The sequence below is a fragment of the Somniosus microcephalus genome, unplaced genomic scaffold (assembly GCF_052327205.1).
Source record: "Somniosus microcephalus isolate GS21.2 unplaced genomic scaffold, FLI_Smic_1.0 scaffold430, whole genome shotgun sequence".
In the NCBI taxonomy this organism is placed as follows: Eukaryota; Metazoa; Chordata; class Chondrichthyes; order Squaliformes; family Somniosidae; genus Somniosus; species Somniosus microcephalus.
Window position 1 is genome coordinate 137606 of NW_028225617.1, and position 21155 is coordinate 158760.

Sequence of the window (21155 nt, forward strand, 5' to 3'; positions counted from 1 at the left end):
GGCACACCAATATGACATCGAGTACAAAGGAACTAAACAGCATGGGAATGCTGATGGATTGTCGCGCCTACCGTTGCCGACGGTGGAAGAAGAACTGGCAGTGGATCCAGTGGAGTTATTCCACTCAACTATTGTCGAATGTTTCCCTGTGACGAATGCAAACATAGAAAAGGAAACACGAAATGACCCGACACTCTCCTGGGTCTATGATTTAACGGTGAAGGGATGGCCAGCACATGGCGAACCACTGCTGCCAGCATGCTCGCAGAGAAGAGAACAGCTGTCAGTGTGCAGAGGAACCTTGATGTGTGGATCCAGAGTAGTAATTCCACCCAAATTGAAGGATAGAGTGCTCAATGAGCTTCATGAGGGTCATCTGGGAGGGGTAAAAATGAAGAACTTAGCCAGAGCGTTTGTGTGGTGGCCGGGAATCGATAGAGAAATCAAAGAGATGACCAAGAGCTGTACAGGATGCCAGAAGGTCCAAAACGCCCCACCACAAGCCCCTCTACATCCATGGGAGTGGCCCTCATCTCCATGGCAAAGGGTGCACATTGATTTTGCTGGTCCCTTTATGGACTCGATGTTTTTAATTGCGGTGGATGCACAAAGTGGCCAGAGGTAATAAAAATGTCCTCAACCACCACAGAAAAAACTAACAGTCATATTTGCCAGGAATGGGCTGCCTGAACAGATTTGCTCTGACAATGGACCACAGTTTGTGTCTGAAGAGTTCCAGAGGTTCTTAAAGAACAATGGTGTTAAGCATTACACATCCGCCCCATATCATCCAGCCACTAATGGATTGGCCGAGAGGTTTGTTCAAACATTCAAGAAGGCTATCAAGGCAATGTGTAATGAAGATATACCCCTACAACACAAGGTGGATAACTTCTTGTTTGCCTACCAGAATGCAACACATGCGGTTACCAACCAAACTCCAGCCATGATGTTCTTCAATCGAAGGCTACGATGCTACTTGGATTTGGTTAAGCCAAACGTCAGAAGAGTTGTGGAGAACAGGCAGTTTCAGAATATGAATGAAAGGCTGACCAGGAGTTTGAAGATAGGTCAACCAGTTTTGGCCCGGGACTACCGCACAGAGAAATGGCAGCCAGGAACGATCTGTACACGGCAAGGACCTCTAATGTATACCGTGGACGTTGGAGAAAGCATTGTAAGATGCCATGCTGACCAGATTCTAGTCACTGGAAAACCTCAACTCCACACCACGATCTGATACACCTGGCGATGAAACCGAAGTACCAATTGCATCTACCGCAGAATCGGTGATATTGGAAGCAGACGAACCAAACAAAGACATTGATCCCAACTCAACCTTGCCAGAAGAATCTGATATCCCAAAGAGGCGTTATCCAGACAGAATCAGGAAGCCTCCTCAAAGACTGAGCTTATAATTGCTTAACTTCAACTAATGTATCTAGCAACCGTAATTGTAATTAGTTATTATTTAGTTGTTAAATGAATGTTATGTACTGTTTATCTAAAAGGGGAGGAATGGTTGTGTATGTCCCTTTAAGGGAATAACTGGTCTCAGACTGCAGTACCGGCAGTGACCATCCCTGTATAAAAGGCCCTGGCAGGCTTCTGTAGTTTCAGTTTCCAGATTGTCTCCATTCAGTAAAGATTTGTTAAACCAACTCCTGCATTCCGTGTCTCCATTAACACATGGATTTAATAGAAACATCCTCACCGCATCCACCCGATCAAGCCCCCTCACAATCTTATATGTTTCGATAAGATCGCCTCTCATTCTTCTGAACTCCAATGAGTAGAGTCCCAACCTACTCAACATTTCCTCATACGTCAACCCCCTCATCTCCGGAATCAACCGAGTGAACCTTCTCTGAACCGCCTCGAGAGCAAGTATATCTTTTCTTAAATATGGAAACCAAAACTGCACGCAGTATTCCAGGTGTGGCCTCACCAATAACCTGATCCCAGGCATCAGTCTGGTGAATCTTCGCTGCACTCCCTCCATGGCAAGAACATCCTTCCTCAGATAAGGCGACGAAAACTGCACACAATACTCAAGATGTTGTCTCACTAAGGCCCTGTACAACTGCAGCAAGACATCCTTGTTCCTGTACTCGAACCCTCTCGCTACGAAGGCCAACATATCATTTGCCTTCTTCACCGCCTGCTGCACCTGCATACTTACCTTCAGCGACTTGTGCACAAGGACACCCAGATCTCATTGCACTTCCCCTTCTCCCAATCTATTACCGTTCAGATAATAACCTGCCTTCCTGTTTTTGCCACCAAAGTGGATAACCTCGCATTTATCCACATTATACTGCATCTGCCATGCTTCTGCCCAATCACCCAACCTGTCCAAATCATACTGGACTTTCTCAGCATCCTCGTCACAGCACACACGCCCACCCAGCTTTGTGTCGTCTGCAAACTTGGAGATATTACATCTAGTTCCCTCGTCTAGATCATTTATATATATTGTGAATAGCTGGGGTCCGAGGACCGATCCCTGCGGTACCCAACTAGTCACTGCCTGCCACTCAGAAAAAGACCCATTTATTCCAACTCTTTGCTTTGTCTGCCAACCAGTTCTCTATCCAAGTCAGTACCTTGCCCCTAAGCCCATGTGCCTTAACTTTACATGCTCATCTCTTATGCGGGACCTTATCGAAAGCCTTCTGAAAGTCCAAATACACCACATCCACTGGTTCTCCGTTACCTATTTTACCAGTTACATCCTCAAAAAATTCCAGTAGATTAGTCAAGCACGATTTACCTTTTGTAAATCCATGTTCACTTTGTCCAATCCAGTCACTGTTTTCCAAGTGCTCTGCTATTACATCTTTTATAATGGACTCTAGCATTTTCCCCACGACCGATGTCAGGTGTACCGGTCTATAATTCCCCGTTTCCTATCTACCACCTTTGGTGAATAGTGGGGTAACATTAGCTACCCTCCAATCCATGGGAACTGTTCGAGTCTATCGAATTTTGGAAGATGACCAGCAATGCATCTACTATTTCTCGGGCCACTTCCTTAAGTATCCTAGGCTGTAAATTATCAGGCCCTGGGGATTTATCGGCCTTCAATCCCGTCAATTTCCCTACAAATACTGATTTCTTTCAGTTCCTCCCTCTCATTAGCCCCTATGTTCCCCGACATCTCTGGGAGGTTACTTGTGTCCTGCTTAGTGAAGACAGAACCAAAATCTGTATTTAATTGGTCTGCCATTTCTTTGTTCCCCATTATAGATTTCCCTGATTCTGACTGCAACTTCACCAAACTTTTTCTCTTCCCATATCTATAGAAGATTTTACAGTCAGTTTCTATGTTCCCTGCAAGCTTACTCTCATACTCTATTTTCCCCTCTTAATTAATCCCTTTGTCCTCCTTTGCTGAATCCTAAACTGCTCCCAAACCTCAGGTTTGCTGCTTTTTCTGGCCAATTTATATGTCCTCTCCTTGGATCTTATGCTATCCCTAATTTCCCTTGTTAGCCATGGTTGAGTCAACTTTTTTGTTTTATTTTTATGTCAAACAGAGATGAACAAATTATGTAGTTCATCCATGCGATCTTTGAATGTTTGCCATTGCCTATCCACCGTCAACCCTTTGAGTAACATTCCCCAATCAATCCTACCCAACTCGTGCCTCATACCATCATAGTTTCCTTTACTTAAATTCAGGACCCTAGTCTGAGTCAACTACTTCACTCTCCATCTTAATGAAGAATTCTATCATATTATGATCGCTCCGACCCAAGGGGCCTCGCACAAGATTGCTAATTAATCCTCTCATTACATAATACCCAGTCTAAGATGGCCTGATATCTAGTTGGTTCCTCGACATATTGGTCCAGGAAACCATCCCGTAAACACTCCAGGAATTCCTCCTCCACAGTATTGTTACTAATTTGGTTAGCCCAATCTATATGTAGATTAAAGTCACCCATGATGACTGCTGTGCCCTTATTGCACGCTTCTTTAATTTCCCTTTTAATGCCATCCCCAACCTCCGCATTACTGTTTGGAGGTCTATATGAGACTCCCACTAAGATTTTCTGCCCCTTGGTATTGCTCAGCTCTACCCATACAGCTTCCACATCATCAGAGCTAATATCTTTCCTTACCATTGTGTTAATCCCACTTTAACCAGCAATGCTACCCCACCTCCTTTTCGCTTATCTTTCCTGGATATTGAATACCCCTGGATGTTGAGTCCCCAGCCTTGGTCACTCTGGAGCCATGTTTCCGTATTGTGAGCCAGTTCAGCTCATTCCCCGGGACCTGATGAACCCACCGCGCCCTCCACCCTCGGACCAGCCCCTGTATTGTGAGCTGGTTCAGCTCATTCCATGGGACCTGATGAACCCACCGCGCCCTCCACCCCCGGACCAGCCCCTGTATTGTGAGTCGGTTCAGCTCATTCCCCGGGACCCGATGAACCCACCGCCCCCTCCACCCCCGGACCAGTCCCTGTATTGTGAGTCGGTTCAGCTCATTCCCCGGGACCTGATGAACCCACCGCCCCCTCCACCCCCGGACCAGCCCCTGTATTGTGAGTCGGTTCAGCTCATTCCCCAGGACCTGATGAACCCACCGCGCCCTCCACCCCCGGACCAGCCCCTGTATTGTGAGCCGGTTCAGCTCATTCCCCGGGACCTGATGAACCCACCGCCCCCTCCACCCCCGGACCAGCCCCTGTATTGTGAGCCGGTTCAGCTCATTCCCCGGGACCTGATGAACCCACCGTGCCCTCCACCCCCGGACCAGCCCCTGTATTGTGAGTCGGTTCAGCTCATTCCCCGGGACCTGATGAACCCACCGCCCCCTCCACCCCCGGACCAGCCACTGTATTGTGAGTCTGTTCAGCTCATTCCCCGGGACCTGATGAACCCACCGCCCCCTCCACCCTCGGACCAGCCCCTGTATTGTGAGTCGGTTCAGCTCATTCCCCGGGACCTGATGAACCCACCGCCCCCTCCACCCCCGGACCAGCCCCTGTATTGTGAGTCGGTTCAGCTCATTCCCCGGGACCTGATGAACCCACCGCGCCCTCCACCCCCGGACCAGCCCCTGTATTGTGAGCCGGTTCAGCTCATTCCCCGGGACCTGATGAACCCACCGCCCCCTCCACCCCCGGACCAGCCCCTGTATTGTGAGTCGGTTCAGCTCATTCCCCGGGACCTGATGAACCCACCGTGCCCTCCACCCCCGGACCAGCCCCTGTATTGTGAGCCAGTTCAGCTCATTCCCCGGGACCTGATGAACCCACTGCCCCCTCCACCCCCGGACCAGCCCCTGCATTGTGAGTCGGTTCAGCTCATTCCCCGGGACCTGATGAACCCACCGCCCCCTCCACCCGCTGACCAGGCCCCTGTATTGTGAGCCGGTTCAGCTCATTCCCCGGGACCTGATGCTGACAGGAATCTCCACTCCATTACAGACCGGTTCTGTTCCACATTAACACCCCTCCCTGTGATATAAATCATTAGAACTGAGACTTCCTCTTTCTCACTCCTGTAGACGGAAATGCGCCATTTTCTCTGCAGAGTTACTAACCAGCGCTGTGACCCTCCCTCCCTCCCTGTGATCTAAACTCGGGGCTGAGCATCCGCTGTCGGGCCGGGTGCTGAATGGAGCCGAGTTCCCTCAGTCACAGGGCGCCAGCCTAGCTCCAAGTTAAAGTTTAAGCCTCATTGTTCAGGACTTCCCCACCAGAGGAAATAGTTTCTCTATCGATCCTGTCAACTCCTTTAATCATCTTAAACACCTCAATTAGATCATCCCCTGATCTTCTATATTCAAGGGAATAGAAGGCTAGTCTTTGCAACCTGTCCTGATAATTGAACCATTTTAGCTCAGGTATCATCCGATGAATCGGCGCTACATCCCCTCCAAGGCCAACATCTCTCTCCTGAGGGGCGGTGCCCAGAACTGAATAACATGTGGAACAATATTCGCTACTCAAAAATATGAGACAGTTTATCAAATTTAAAATGCATCATTACTAAACCATGGTAACAGGAAGTCTTACCAATTATATGTATCTACATACCCTACTGCTCAGAAACAACAGGTTCCTACTCCTGGACTGCCGAGTACATGGACAGTTTACACTGAATGTTTCACAGTCTTTCAGATATAAATTGGAGCCAAGGCCTCTTGTACTGAGATCTGACAGATTGTTACCCTGGCAATAGAGGAAATCACTCACCGACAATAACTGAAAACGGAATTAACAAAACCAGCATCACATGTTCGGAGTTTAGTGAAGAACATTAACCCTGAACATTCAGCCAGTGTTTCTAACCATGAAGCTGCGATTCCAATAACGGATTTTTTACACCACCAGACCTGACACTGTGGGTTCACTGAATCCACCGCCAGTTCCAGCTGTACAGAACATTAAGCAGCGCCGCATCTACAGAAATACATCAATAAAATAGTCACATTGTTGGAGATACACCCTGTGACCGCTGAAAATCAGATTGTCTTAAACCATCTAAATCTGTTACTGTTATGGAATGGTCTGTATCCATACACCTGGATCATGGGACCAACAAGAAACTTTTTTCTGACGACACAAAATAATTTTACTAATCATTAAAATATAAGATTTATGTATCATTATCAGTTTTTACTAAAACAATAATCATTTAATTCAACTGCCATCGTGAAATTCAGAAATAGATTTACTGATAGAAAATAACTCAGTAAATCCAGCGTCCAGTTCAGAATTGTAATTCACAACATGGTGCAGTTTGTCACGGAGTGCAGCTTGGAACAGAAACATAGAAGATAGGAGCAGGAGTAGGCCATTCGGCCCCTCGAGCCTGCTCTGACATTCAATGAGATCATGGCTGATCTGATCCTAACCTCAAATCTTCTATCACTCTCCATCCACCCGAACCCATGTGATCTCCCAGGAGAGGCGAAAAACCAGATAAATGACCCAATGGCCAATTTGGGAGAAAAAAATCTGGGAAATTCCTCTCCGACCCATCTAGGCGATCGAAACTCGTCGAGATCACTCTGTCCCTATATTTTCTACAGTACTTACCTTCTGTAAAGGCGATCTCCACCCCAGCCAGGAACAGGAATAAAACCATCTCCTGAAATCTAACACAGAATTAGAACACAGTAGGATCAGAACCAGGCTACACAGCCCCTGGGCCCACTCCACTACCCACAGGGCCATGACCATTCCAAACCTAGACTCATGTCCAATTTCCTGCCCGCTCCCTGTAACCCTTAATTCCCTTTACTTCTAGGAAACTATCGATTTCTGTTTTAAATTTATTTAATGATGTAGCTTCCACAGCTTTCTGGGGCAGCAAATTCCACAAACCTACCACCCTGAGTGAAGAAGTTTCTCCTCATCAGTTTTGAAAGAGCAGCCCCTTATTCTAAGATTATGCCCCCTCGTTCTAGTTTCACCCATCATTGGGAACATCCTCACCGCATCCACCCGATCAAGCCCCTTCACAATCTTATATGTTTCAATAAGGTCGCCTCTCTTACTTCTGAACTCCAATGTGTAGAGTCCCAATCTACTCAACCTCTCCTCATATGTCCACCCCCTCATCCCCGGGATTAACTGAGTGAACCTTCTTTGTACTGACTCGAGAGCAAGTATGTCTTAAGTATGGACACCAAAACTGTATGCAGTATTCCAGGTGCGGTCTCACCAATACCTTGTACAACTGCAGCAATACCTCCCTGTTTTTATATTCTATCCCCCCTAGCAATAAAAGCCAACATTCCATTGGCCTTCTTGATCACTTGCTGCACCTGCATACTAACTTTTTGAGTTTCGTGCACCAGGACCCCCAGATCCCTTTGTACTACAGTACTTTCCAGTTTCTTGCCATTAAGATAATAACTTGCTCTATGATTTTTCCTGCCAAAGTGCATAACCTCACACTTTCCAGTATTGTATTCCACCTGCCAAATCTCTGCCCACTTACTTAGCCTGTCTATGTCCCTTTGCAGGTTTTTTATGTCCTCCTCACTCACTACTTTCCATCCCATCTTTGTATCATCTGCAAACTTTGATATGTTACACTCGGTCCCCTCCTCCAAATCGTTAATATAGATTGTGAAGAGTTGGGGACCCAGCACTGACCCCTGCGGAACACCACTAGTTACTGGTTGCCAGTCTGAGAACGAACCTTTTATCCCAACTCTCTGCTTTCTGTTAGAGAGCCAATCCTCCACCCACGCCAGAATATTACCCCCAATCCCGTGATTTTTTATCTTGAGCAATAATCTTGTGTGGCACCTTGTCAAATGCCTTTTGGAAGTCTAAATACACTACGTCCACTGGTTCCCCTTTATCCACCCTGTATGTTACTTCCTCAAAAAACTCAAGCAAATTTGTCAAACATGACATTCCCTTCATGAAACCTCGAGCCTGCTCCGCCATTCAATGGGATCATGGCTGATCATCCAAATTCAGTGCCCGGTCCCTGCTTTCTCCCCATATCCCTTGATCCCTTTAGCCTTAAGAAATATATCTAACTCCTTCTTGAATATATTTAATGAATTGGCCTCTATTGCCTTCTGTGGTAGAGAATTCCACAGGTTCACCACTCTCTGGGTGAAGAAATTCCTCCTCATCTCTGTCCTAAATGGCTTACCCCTTATCCTTAGACTGTGACCCCTGGTTCTGGACTCCCCCGCCATTGGGAACATCCTTCCTGCATCTAGTCTGTCTAGTCCTGTTAGAATTTTATAAATTTCAATGAGATCCCCTCTCATTCTTCTAAACTCCAGCGAGTATAAGCCCAATTGACCCAATCTCTCCTCATACATCATTCCTGCCATCCCAGGTATCAGAAACATTGAAACATAGAAGATAGGAGTAGGCCATTCGGCCCCTTCAGCCTGGTGAATCTTCGCTGCACTCCTTCCATGGCAAGTACATCCTTCCTCAGATAAGGCGACCAAAACTGCACACAATACTCATGGTGTGGTCTCACCAAGGCCCTGTACAACTGCAGCAAGACATCCTTGTTCCTGTACTCAAACCCTCTTGCTACGAAGGCCAACATACTATTTGCCTTCTTAACCGCCTGCTGCACCTGCATGCTTACCTTCAGCGATTGGTGCACAAGGACGCCCAGGTCTCGTTGCACTTCTCCTTCTCCCAATCTATTGCCAATCAGATAATAATCAGCCACCTTGTTTTTGACACCGAAGTGGATAACCTCGCATTTATCCACGTGAAATTGCATCTGCCATGCCTCTGCCCAATCACCCAACCTGTCCAAATCATCCTGGAGTTTCTCTGCATCCTCCTCACAGCACACACGTCCACCCAGGTTTGTGTCATCTGCAAACTTGGAGATATTACATCTCGTTCCCTTGTCCAGATCATTAATATATATTGTGAACAGCTGGGGTCCAAGGACGGATCCCTGGGGGACCCCACTAGTCACTGCCTGCCACTCGGAAAAAGGGCCATTTATTCCAACACTTTGCTTTCTGTCTGCCAACCAGTTCTCTATCCAAGTCAATACCTTGCCCCCAATCCCATGTGCCTTAATTTTGCACGCTAATCTCTTATGCGGGACCTTATCGAAAGCCTTCTGAAAGTCCAAACACACCACATCCACTGGTTCTCCCTTACCTATTTAACCAGTTACATCCTCAAAAAATTCCAGTAGATTAGTCAAGCATGATTTACCTTTTGTAAATCCATGTTGACTTTGTCCGATCCGGTCACTGTTTTCCAAGTGCTCTGCTATTACATATTTTATAATGGACTCTAGCATTTTCCCCACTAGCGATGTCAGGCTTATCGGTCTGTAATTCCCCGTTTTCTCTCTACCATCTTTTTTGAATAGTGGGGTAATATTAGCTACCCTCCAATCCATGGGAACTATTCCAGAGTCTATCGAATTTTGGAAGATGACCAGCAATGCATCTACTGTTTCTCGGGCCACTTCCTTAAGTACCCTAGGATGTAAATTATCAGGCCCTGGGGATTTATCGGCCTTCAATCCCGTCAATTTCCCTACAAATACTGATTTCTTTCAGTTCCTCCCTCTCATTAGACCCTATGTTCCCCGACATCTCTGGGAGGTTATTTGTGTCCTGCTTTGTGAAGACGGAACCAAAGTATGTATTTAATTGGTCTGCCATTTCTTTGTTCCTCATTATAAATTCCCCTGATTCTGACTGCAAGGGACCTACACTCGACTTCACCAATCTTTTTCCTCTTCACATATCTATAAAAGCTTTTACAGTCAGTTTATATGTTCCCTGCAAGCTTACTCTCATACTCTATTTTCCCCCTCTTAATTAATCCCTTTGTCCTCCTTTGCTGAATCCTAAACTGCTCCCAACCCTCAGGTTTACTGCTTTTTCTGGTCAATTTATATGTCCTCTCCTTGGATCTTATGCTATCCCTAATTTCCCTTGTTAGCCACGGTTCAGTCAACTTTTTTTTTATTGTTATGCCAAACAGAGATGAACAAATTCTGTAGTTCATCCATGCGATTTGAATGTTTGCCATTGCCTATCCACCGTCAACCCTTTGAGTAACATTCCCCAATCAATCCTACCCAACTCACGCCTCATACAGGTAGACTATCCTTTATCCGAAAACCTCGGGACCAGCCGTGTTTCGGTTTTCGGAGAATTTCGGATTTCGGAAGGTGGGCCGGCAGGGGTCCGCTGGGGGGGGTCCGCGGTGGGGTGGGGGGGTCGTGCGCACGACCCCCCGCCGACCCCCGCCGGCCCCGACCCCCCCGCCGACGCCGACCCCCGCCGACCCCAACCCCCGCCGACTTACGGTCAGGGTCGGCGGGGGTCCGCCGGGGGGGGGGGGGGGTCGGCGGGGGGTCGTGCGCACGACTTACGCTGACGCTCAGCGTAAGTCGGCGGGGGTCCGCGGGGGGGTTGGCGGGGGTCGGCGGGGGTCGGGGCCGGCGGGGCCGGCGGGGGTGTCTGCGGGAGGTCGTGCGCACGACTTACGCTGGACTTACGCTGACTGAAAAAACCTTCGGTTTTTAGAGGGTTTCGGAAGTCCGGATAAAGGGTAGTCTACCTCTACCATCGTAGTTTCCTTTATTTAAATTCAGGACCCTAGTCTCCAAGTCAACTACTTCACTCTCCATCTTAATGAAGAATTCTATCATATTATGATCGCTCCGACCCAAGGGGCCTCGCACAACAAGATTGCTAATTAATCCTCTCATTACATAATACCCAGTCTAAGATGGCCTGATCTCTACTTGGTCCCTCAACATATTGGTCCAGGAAACCATCTTGTACACACTCCAGGAATTCCTCCTCCACAGTATTGTTACTAATTTGGTTAGCCCAATCTATATGTAGATTAAAGTCACCTGTGTTAACTGCTGTGCCCTTATTGCACGCTTCTCTAATTTCCCTTTTAATGCCATCTCCAACCTCAGCATTAATGTTTGGGGGTCTATATGACACTCCCACTAATGTTTTCTGCCCCTTGGTATTTCTCAGCTCTACCCATACAGATTCCACATCATCAGAGCTAATATCCTTCCTTACCATTGTGTTAATCCCTCTTTAACCAGCAATGCTACCCCACCTCCTTTTCCTTTTTGTCCATCTTTGCTGAATATTGAATACCCTGGATGTTGAGTTCCCAGCCTTGGTCACCCTGGAGCCATGTTTCCGGAATCCCAATCATACATCCGTTTACCTCTATTTACACAGCTAATTCATCCACCTTATTACGAATGCTCCTCGCATTAAGACACAAAGCCTTCAGGCTTGTTTTTTTAACCCTCTTAGACCTTTTTAGAATTATTATTTACTGTGGCCATGTTTGATTTAAACCCTTGATTTCTCTGTCTGCCACTTTTGTTTTTCTCCTTCCTGTCTTTTGCTTTTATCCTTGTTTCCCTTTCCTCTGTCTCCCTGCTCATGTTCCCAACCCCCTGCCATTTTAGTTTAAACCCTCCCCCACAGCACTAGCAAACACTCCCCCTAGGACATCGGTCCCGGCCCTGCCTAGGTGCAAACCGTCCATTTTGTACTGGTCCCACCTCCCCAGAACCGGTTCCAATGTCCCAGGAATTTGAATCCCTCCCCCTGGCACCATTCCTCTAGCCACGTATTCATCTGAAATATTCTTCTATTTCTACTCTGGCTAGCACGTGGCACTGGTAGCAATCCTGAGATTACTACCTTTGAGGTCCTGTTTTTTAATTTACCTCCTAACTCCCTATATTCAGCTTTTAGGACCTCATCCCGTTTTTTACCTATATCGTTGGTACCTATATGCACCACGACAACTGGCTGTTCACCCTCCCCTTCCAAAATATTCTGCAGCCACTCAGACATCCTTGACCCTTGCACCAGGGAGGCAACATACCATCCTGGAGTCACGTTTGCGGCCACAGAAACACCTATCTGTTCCCTGTACAATAGAATCCCCTATTACTATAGCTCACTCTTTTTCGTCCCGTCCTGTGCAGCAGAACCACCCACGGTGCCAGGAAGTTGGCTGCTGCTGCCTTCCCCTGATAAGCCATCCTCCCCAACAATATCCAAAGCGGTATATCTGTTTGAGAGGGGTATGACCACACGGGACCCCTGCACTACCTGCCTGCGCCTACTACTCTGCCTGGCCATCACCCATTCTCTTCCTGCCTGTGCAGCCTTTACCTGCAGTGTGACCAACTCCCTAAATGTACTATCCACGACGTCCTCAGCATCGTAAATGCTCCAGTATGTATCCACTCGCAGCTCCAGCGCCGCATGTGGTCTGCCAGTAGCTGCAGCTGGATACACTTCCCGCACACATGGTTGTCAGGGACACAGGAAGTGTCCCTGATTTCCCACATAGTGCAGGAAGAGCATACCATGGCAGAGCTCTCCTGCCATGACTTACCTGTTAATTAAATCAAATTAAATTAAAAGTGAGGCAGGTATGGGGACCCAGGAGGTGGAGGAGCCTCAGCCTTTGCAATTGTCCAACAGGTTCGAGGTTCTTGCGGCCTGTATGGGTGAAAGCGGTGGCTGCAGGGTGGATGAGCAAACTGACCGTGGCACCGAGGTACAGGAAGCGATTCAAGCGGGGGGAGTTAATAGGAAGATAGTGGTCATTGGACAGCATAGTCAGGGGGATAGATACAGTTCTCTGCAGCCAAGAGCGGGAGTCCAGACAGCTGTGTTGCCTGCCGGATGCCAGGATTCAGGACATCTGCTCTGGGCTGGAGAGGAACTTGCAGTGGGAGGGGGAGGAGCCAGTCGTCGTGGTCCATATAGGTACCAATGACACAGTTAGAACTAGGAAAGAGGTTCTGCTGAGAGACTGTGCAGCTAGGGGCTAATTCAAAAAGCAGAACCTCAAGGGTAATAATGTCTGCATTATTACCTGAGCCACGAGCAAATTGGCATAGGGTAAATAAAATTAGAGAGATGAATGCGTGGCTCACAGACTGGTGTGGGAGAAATGGGTTTTGATTCCTGGGGCACTGGCACCATACTGGGGAAAGTGGGATCTGTATCGTTGTGATGGTCTTCACCCGAACCATGCTGGGACCAGTGTTCTGGCGAGTCATATAACTAGGGCGGTAGAGAGGGTTTTAAACTAAATAGTGGGGGCAAGGGATCAAACTTGGGAAGATGTGGTAAATCAAAGAGTAGTGACAAGGCAACAGAGAAAGGTATTAATATGGGAAATGATAAACAGACCGTGACAGGAAGGGATAGAGAGTACAAATCTAAGAGTAAATCAACAGATAAGGCTAGAGGTTACAAAAATAATAAAAGGACAGAACTAAAGGCTCTGCATCTGAATACACGTAGCATTCGAAACAAAACAGATGAACTGATAGAGCAAATAGAAATAAATAAGTCTGATCTGATCGTCATTACAGAAACATGGCTGCAGGATGACGTCGATTGGGACCTGAATATTGAAGAGTACGTGACATTTAGGGAGGACAGAAAGCTAGGAAAAGGTGGAGGGGTGGCTCTGTTAATTAATGGTATTAGCACAATAGAGAGGGATGACCTAAGTTCAGGAAACCAGGATGTAGGAGCAGTTTGGGTAGAGATGAGAAATGATAAAGGCAAGAAGTCACTTGTGAGAGTGGTGTACAGGCCCCCTCACAGTAACCACACGGTAGGATGGAGTATAAAGGAAGAAATAATGGGAGCTTGTCAGAAAGGTACGGCAATAATCATGGGGGATTTAATCTACACAGAGACTGGAAAAATCAGACCGGCAAAGGTAGCATAAATGAGGAGTTCATAGAATGTTTTCGGGATAGTTTCTTACAACAGCACGTTCTGGAGCCAACCAGAGAGCAGGTTATACCAGACCTGGTATTGTGCAACGAGATAGGATTAATTAATGACCTCATAATGAAGGCGCCCCTAGGTAGCAGCGATCATAATATGATTGAATTTTACCTTCAGTTTGAGGGAGAGAAGAGTGGGTCCCAGAGTAGTATTTTAAACTTAAATAAGGGCAATTCTGAGGGCATGAAAGCAGAGCTAGCTAAAGTGAACTGGCCAATTAGGTTAAGGGATCGGTCAATAGAGTCGCAGTGGCAGACATTTAAGGGGATATTTCAGAATACACAGAATAGATACATTCCAAAGAGAAAGAAAATTTCCAAGGGGAGGACCCACCATCCGTGGTTAACTAAAGAAGTTAAAGAAAGTATCAAACTTAAAGAAAAAGCAGATAATTGCGCAAAGGCGGCTGGCAGCTCAGAAGATTGGACAGAATATAAAAAACAGCAGAGCATGACTAAAAGATTAATTAAGGAGAGAAAAATTAGAGTACGAGAGAAAGCTAGCTAGAAATATAAAAACAGATAGTAAGAGTTTCTATAAATATTTTAAAAAGAAAAAAAAGTGTTAACAAAGTGAGCATTGGTCCTATAGAAAGTGAGTTTGGGGAATTAATAATGGAAAATAAGGAGATGGGAGCTGAATTGAACAGGTATTTTGCATCGGTCTTCACGATAGAGGATTCAAGTAACATCCCAGAAATAGCTGTAAATCAGGAAATGGAAGGGAGGGAGGAACCAGTGTGTATCTGAGTCAGTCAATCAGACTCTCTCTGACCTTTCTCCCCAGTCCATCTCCAGGACCAGTGTGTATCTGAGTCATTGGGACTCTCTGACCTTTCTCCCCAGTCCATCTCCAGGACCAGTGTGTATCTGAGTCAATGGGACTCTCTCTGACCTTTCTCCCCAGTCCATCTCCAGGACCAGTGTGTATCTGAGTCAATGGGGCTCCCTCTGACCTTTCTCCCCAGTCTATCTCCGGGACCAGTGTGTATCGGAGTCAATGGGACTCTGACCTTTCTCCCCAGTCCATCTCCAGGACCAGTGTGTATCTGAGTCAATGGGACTCTCTGACCTTTCTCCCCAGTCCATCTCCAGGACCAGTGAGTATCTGAGTCAATGGGACTCTCTCTGACCTTTCTCCCCAGTCCATCTCCAGGACCAGTGTGTATCTGAGTCAATGGGACTCTCTGACCTTTCTCCCCAGTCCATCTCCAGGACCAGTGTGTATCTGAGTCAATGGGACTCTCTCTGACCTTTCTCCCCAGTCCATCTCCAGGACCAGTGTGTATCTGAGTCAATGGGACTCTCTCTGAGCTTTCTCCCCAGTCCATCTCCAGGACCAGTGTGTATCTGAGTCAATGGGACTCTCTCTGACCTTTCTCCCCAGTCCAACTCCAGGACCAGTGTGTATCTGAGTCAATGGGACTCTCTCTGACCTTTCTCCAGGACCAGTGTGTATCTGAGTCAATGGGACTCTCTCTGACCTTTCTCCCCAGTCCATCTCCAGGACCAGTGTGTATCTGAGTCAATGGGACTCTCTCTGACCTTTCTCCCCAGTCCATCTCCAGGACCAGTGTGTATCTGAGTCAATGGGACTCTCTCTGACCTTTCTCCAGGACCAGTGTGTATCTGAGTCAATGGGACTCTTACCTTTCTCCCCAGTTGATCTCTGGAAGCTCTTTGAATCGGAAGGGTTCTCTCCGATTGGTGTTCTGACAATCCTGTGCTGGTTCACCGGCTGTTGTTCCTCAGTCTGCAGTCTCTGTTTACTTCCAGCTTCCTCAATCACTCCATCGGTCACCGGGAGATCTAATTATGGCAGGTCAGAAAATTTAAATTTTGATTGAAAGCGTGAAATGATGTAATTTAGACTTTTTATCTGCTTACTAAAAATTCAATTTTAAGGCCGAGTATTTGTTTGATATTGTCCCTTTCCTCAGATCCCCAGTTGCGGGGCTGTGTGTTTAGTTTGGAGCTTTTCCTCAGATCCCCAGTTGCGGGGCTGTGTGTTTAGTTTGGAGCTTTTCCTCAGATCCCCAGTTGCGGGGCTGTGTGTTTAGTTTGGAGATTTTCCTCAGATCCCCAGTTACGGGGCTGTGTGTTTAGTTTGGAGATTTTCCTCAGATCCCCAGTTGCGGGGCTGTGTGTTTAGTTTGGAGATTTTCCTCAGATCCCCAGTTGCGGGGCTGTGTGTTTAGTTTGGAGATTTTCCTCAGATCCCCAGTTCCGGGGCTGTGTGTTTAGTTTGGAGATTTTCCTCAGATCCCCAGTTGCGGGGCTGTGTGTTTAGTTTGGAGATTTTGCTCAGATCCCCAGTTGCGGGGCTGTGTGTTTAGTTTGGAGATTTTCCTCAGATCCCCAGTTCCGGGGCTGTGTGTTTAGTTTGGAGACTTTGCTCACAGTAAATTTCAGCCCTCCTGAGACTCCCCCATTCTCACAGCTCTAGGCGGAAATGCACCATTTTCTGGATCAACTGCCAATGAACCCACCGCGCCCTCCACCCCCAGACCAGCCTGAGAGTCGGTTCAGCTCATTCCCCGGGACCTGATGAACCCACCGCGCCCTCCACCCCCGGACCAGCCCCTGTATTGTGAGTCGGTTCAGCTCATTCCCCGGGACCTGATGAACCCACCGTGCCCTCCACCCCCGGACCAGCCCCTGTATTGTGAGTCGGTTCAGCTCATTCCCCGGGACCTGATGAACCCACCGCCCCCTCCACCCCCGGACCAGCCCCTGTATTGTGAGCCGGTTCAGCTCATTCCCCGGGACCTGATGAACCCACCGCCCCCTCCACCCCCGGACCAGCCCCTGTATTGTGAGTCGGTTCAGCTCATTCCCCGGGACCTGATGAACCCACCGCCCCCTCCACCCCCGGACCAGCCCCTGTATTGTGAGTCGGTTCAGCTCATTCCCTGGGACCTGATGAACCCACCGCCCCCTCCACCCCCGGACCAGCCCCTGTATTGTGAGTCGGTTCAGCTCATTCCCCGGGACCTGATGAACCCACCGCGCCCTCCACCCCCGGACCAGCCCCTGTATTGTGAGTCGGTTCAGCTCATTCCCTGGGACCTGATGAACCCACCGTGTCCTCCACCCCCGGACCAGCCCCTGTATTGTGAGTCGGTTCAGCTCATTCCCCGGGACCTGATGAACCCACCGCGCCCTCCACCCCCGGACCAGCCCCTGTATTGAGTCGGTTCAGCTCATTCCCCAGGACCTGATGAACCCACCGTGCCCTCCACCCCCGGACCAGCCCCTGTATTGTGAGTCGGTTCAGCTCATTCCCTGGGACCTGATGAACCCACCGCCCCCTCTACCCCCGGACCAGCCCCTGTATTGAGTCGGTTCAGCTCATTCCCCGGGACCTGATGGACCCACCGCCCCCTCCACCCCCGGACCAGCCCCTGTATTGTGAGTCGGTTCAGCTCATTCCCTGGGACCTGATGAACCCACCGTGTCCTCCACCCCCGGACCAGCCCCTGTATTGAGTCGGTTCAGCTCATTCCCCGGGACCTGATGGACCCACCGCCCCCTCCACCCCCGGACCAGCCCCTGTATTGTGAGTCGGTTCAGCTCATTCCCCAGGACCTGATGAACCCACCGTGCCCTCCACCCCCGGACCAGCCCCTGTATTGTGAGTCGGTTCAGCTCATTCCCCGGGACCTGATGAACCCACCGTGCCCTCCACCCCCGGACCAGCCCCTGTATTGTGAGTCGGTTCAGCTCATTCCCCGGGACCTGATGAACCCACCGCCCCCTCCACCCGCTGACCAGCCCCTGTATTGTGAGTCAGTTCAGCTCATTCCCCGGGACCTGATGAACCCACCGCCCCCTCCACCCCCGGACCAGCCCCTGTATTGAGAGCCGGTTCAGCTCATTCCCCGGGACCTGATGCTGACAGGAATCTCCCCTCCATTACAAACCGGTTCTGTTCCACATTAACACCCCTCCCTGTGATATAAATCATTAGAACTGAGACTTCCTCTTTCTCACTCCTGTAGACGGAAATGCGCCATTTTCTCTGCAGAGTTACTAACCAGCGCTGTGACCCTCCCTCCCTCGCTGTTATCTAAACTCGGGGCTGGGCATCCGCTGTCGGGCTGTGTGCTGAATGGAGCCGAGTTCCCTCAGTCACAGAGCGCCAGCCTAGCTCCAAGTTGAAGTTTAAGCCTCATTGTTCAGGACTCCCCCAGCAGAGGAACAATAGTTTTTCTCTATCTATCCTGTCAACTCCTTTAATCATCTTAAACACCTCAATTAGATCATCCCCTGATCTTCTATATTCAAGGGAATAGAAGGTTAGTCTTTGCAACCTGTCCTGATAATTTAACCATTTTAGCTCAGGTATCATCCGATGAATCGGCGCTACATCCCCTCCAAGGCCAACATCTCTCTCCTGAGGGGCGGTGCCCAGAACTGAACAACATGTGCAACAATATTCACTACTCAAGAATATAATGAGACAGTTTATCAAATTTAAAAAAGAAAGTTACTAAACCATGGTAACAGGAAGTCTTACCAATGATATGTATCTGCATACCCTACTGCTCAGAACCAACAGGTTCCTACTCCTGGACTGCCGAGTACATGGACAGTTTACACTGAATGTTTCACAGTCTTTCAGATATAAATTGGAGCCAAGGCCTCTTGTACTGAGATCTGACAGATTGTTACCCTGGCAATAGAGGAAATCACTCACCGACAATAACTGAAAACGGAAATAACAAAACCAGCATCACATGTTCGGAGTTTAGTGAAGAACATTAACCCTGAACATTCAGCCAGTGTTTCTAACCATGAAGCTGCAATTCCAATAACGGATTTTTTACACCACCAGACCTGACACTGCGGGTTTACTGAATCCACCGCCAGTTCCAGCTGTACAGAACATTAAGCAGTGCCACATCTACAGAAATACATCAATAAAATAGTCACATTGTTGGAGATTCACCCTGTGACCACTGAAAAATCAGATTGTCTTAAACTATCAAATCTGTTACTGTTATGGAATTGTATGTATCCATACACCTGGATCATGGGACCAACAAGAAACTTTTTTCTGACAACACAAAATAATTTTACTAATCATTAAAATATAAGATTTACATATCATTTTATCAGTTTTTACTAAAACGATAATCATTTAATTCAACTGCCATCGTGAAATTCAGAAATAGATTTACTGATAGAAAATAACTCAGTAAATCCAGCGTCCAGTTCAGAATTGTAATTCACAACATGGTGCAGTTTGTCACGGAGTGCAGCTTGGAATAGAAACATAGAAACATAGAAGATAGGAGCAGGAGTAGGCCATTCGGCCCCTCGAGCCTGCTCCACCATTCAATGAGATCATGGCTGATCATCCAAATTCAGTACCCTGTCCCTGCCTTCTCCCCATATCCCTTGATCCCTTTAGCCTTAAGAAATATATCCAACTCCTTCTTGAATATATTTAATGAATTGGCCTCTACTGCCTTCTGTGGTAGAGAATTCCACAGGTTCACCACTCTCTGGGTGAAGAAATGCCTCATCTCTGTCCGAAATGGCTTACCCCTTATCCTTAGACTGTGACCCCTGGTTCTGGACTCCCCGGCCATCAGGAACATCCTTCCTGCATCTAGTCTGTCTAGTCCTGTTAGAATTTTAAAAGTTTCAATGAGATCCCCTCTCATTCTTCTAAACTCCAGCGAGTATTAGCCCAATCGACCCAATCTCTCCTCATATGTCATTCCTGCCATCATAAGAACATAAGTAGGATCAGGAGTAGGAGCAGGAGTAGGCCATACGGCCCCTCGGGCCTGCTCCGCCATTCAATAGGATCATGGCTGATCCGAATCTAGACTCACCTCCACTTCCCTGCCCTCTCCCCGTAACCCTTAATTCCCTTATCTGCTAGGAAACTGTCTATCTCCATTTTAAATTTATATAAAGTCGCAGCTTCCACAGCTCTCTGGGGCAGCAAATTCCATAGATTTACTACCCTGAGTGAAGAAGTTTCTCCTCATCTCAGTTTTGAAAGGGCAGCCCCTTGTTCTTAGATTATGCCCCCTAGTTCTAGTCTCACCCATCAGTGGAAACATCCTCACCGTATCCACCCGATCAAGCCCCCTCACAATCTTATATGTTTCGATAAGATCGCCTCTCATTCTTCTGAACTCCAATGAGTAGAGTCCCAACCAACTCAACCTTTCCTCATACGTCAACCCCCTCATCTCCGGAATCAGCCGAGTGAACCTTCTCTGAACCACCTCGAGAGCAAGTATATCTTTTCTTAAATATGGAAACCAAAACTGCACGCAGTATTCCAGGTGTGGCCTCACCAATACCCTGATCCCAGGCATCAGTCTGGTGAATCTTTGCTGCACTCCCTCCATGGCAATAACATCCTTCCTCAGATAAGGTGACGAAAACTGCACACAATACTCCAGATGTGGTCTCACCAAGGCCCTGTACAACTGCAGCAAGACATCCTTGTTCCTGTACTCGAACCCTCTCGCTACGAAGGCCAACATATCATTTGCCTTCTTCACCGCCTGCTGCACCTGCATGCTTACCTTCAGCGACTGGTGCACAAGGACACCCAGGTCTCGTTGCACTTCCCCTTCTCCCAATCTATTACCGTTCAGATAATAATCTGCCTTCCTGTTTTTGCCACCGAAGTGGATAACCTCGCATTTATCCACATTATACTGCATCTGCCATGCTTCTGCCCAATCACCCAACCTGTCCAAATCATACTGGACTTTCTCAGCATCCTCGTCACAGCACACACGCCCACCCAGCTTTGTGTCGTCTGCAAAGTTGGAGATATTACATCTAGTTCCCTCGTCTAGATCATTTATATATATTGTGAAT

The 21155-nt window shown here is 47.9% G+C and overlaps 1 protein-coding gene across 5 annotated transcripts in view; it reads right to left on the reverse strand.

Annotated features, from left to right (window-relative positions):
• The window catches only part of LOC147081772 (NACHT, LRR and PYD domains-containing protein 3-like), a 161222-nt gene that overhangs the window by 112508 nt on the left and 27559 nt on the right, over positions 1-21155 (reverse strand). Inside the window, exons 1-2 of one of the 5 annotated variants that reach the window (XM_085980688.1) lie at positions 18841-19580; positions 15951-16109 (exon numbers count right to left, since the gene is read on the reverse strand). The exons of 2 other annotated variants lie outside the window; for them this stretch is intronic. Coding sequence is in view for 1 of the 3 variants with exons in the window: in XM_085980684.1 (XP_085836810.1) it covers positions 15951-16109; positions 18820-18838 (178 nt within the window). In the remaining 2 variants the exon portion in view is untranslated. Of the gene's footprint in view, positions 1-15950; positions 16110-18819; positions 19581-21155 lie in introns of those variants that run through there. 2 more of the 5 variants (XM_085980684.1, XM_085980689.1) reach the window with 2 other exon arrangements.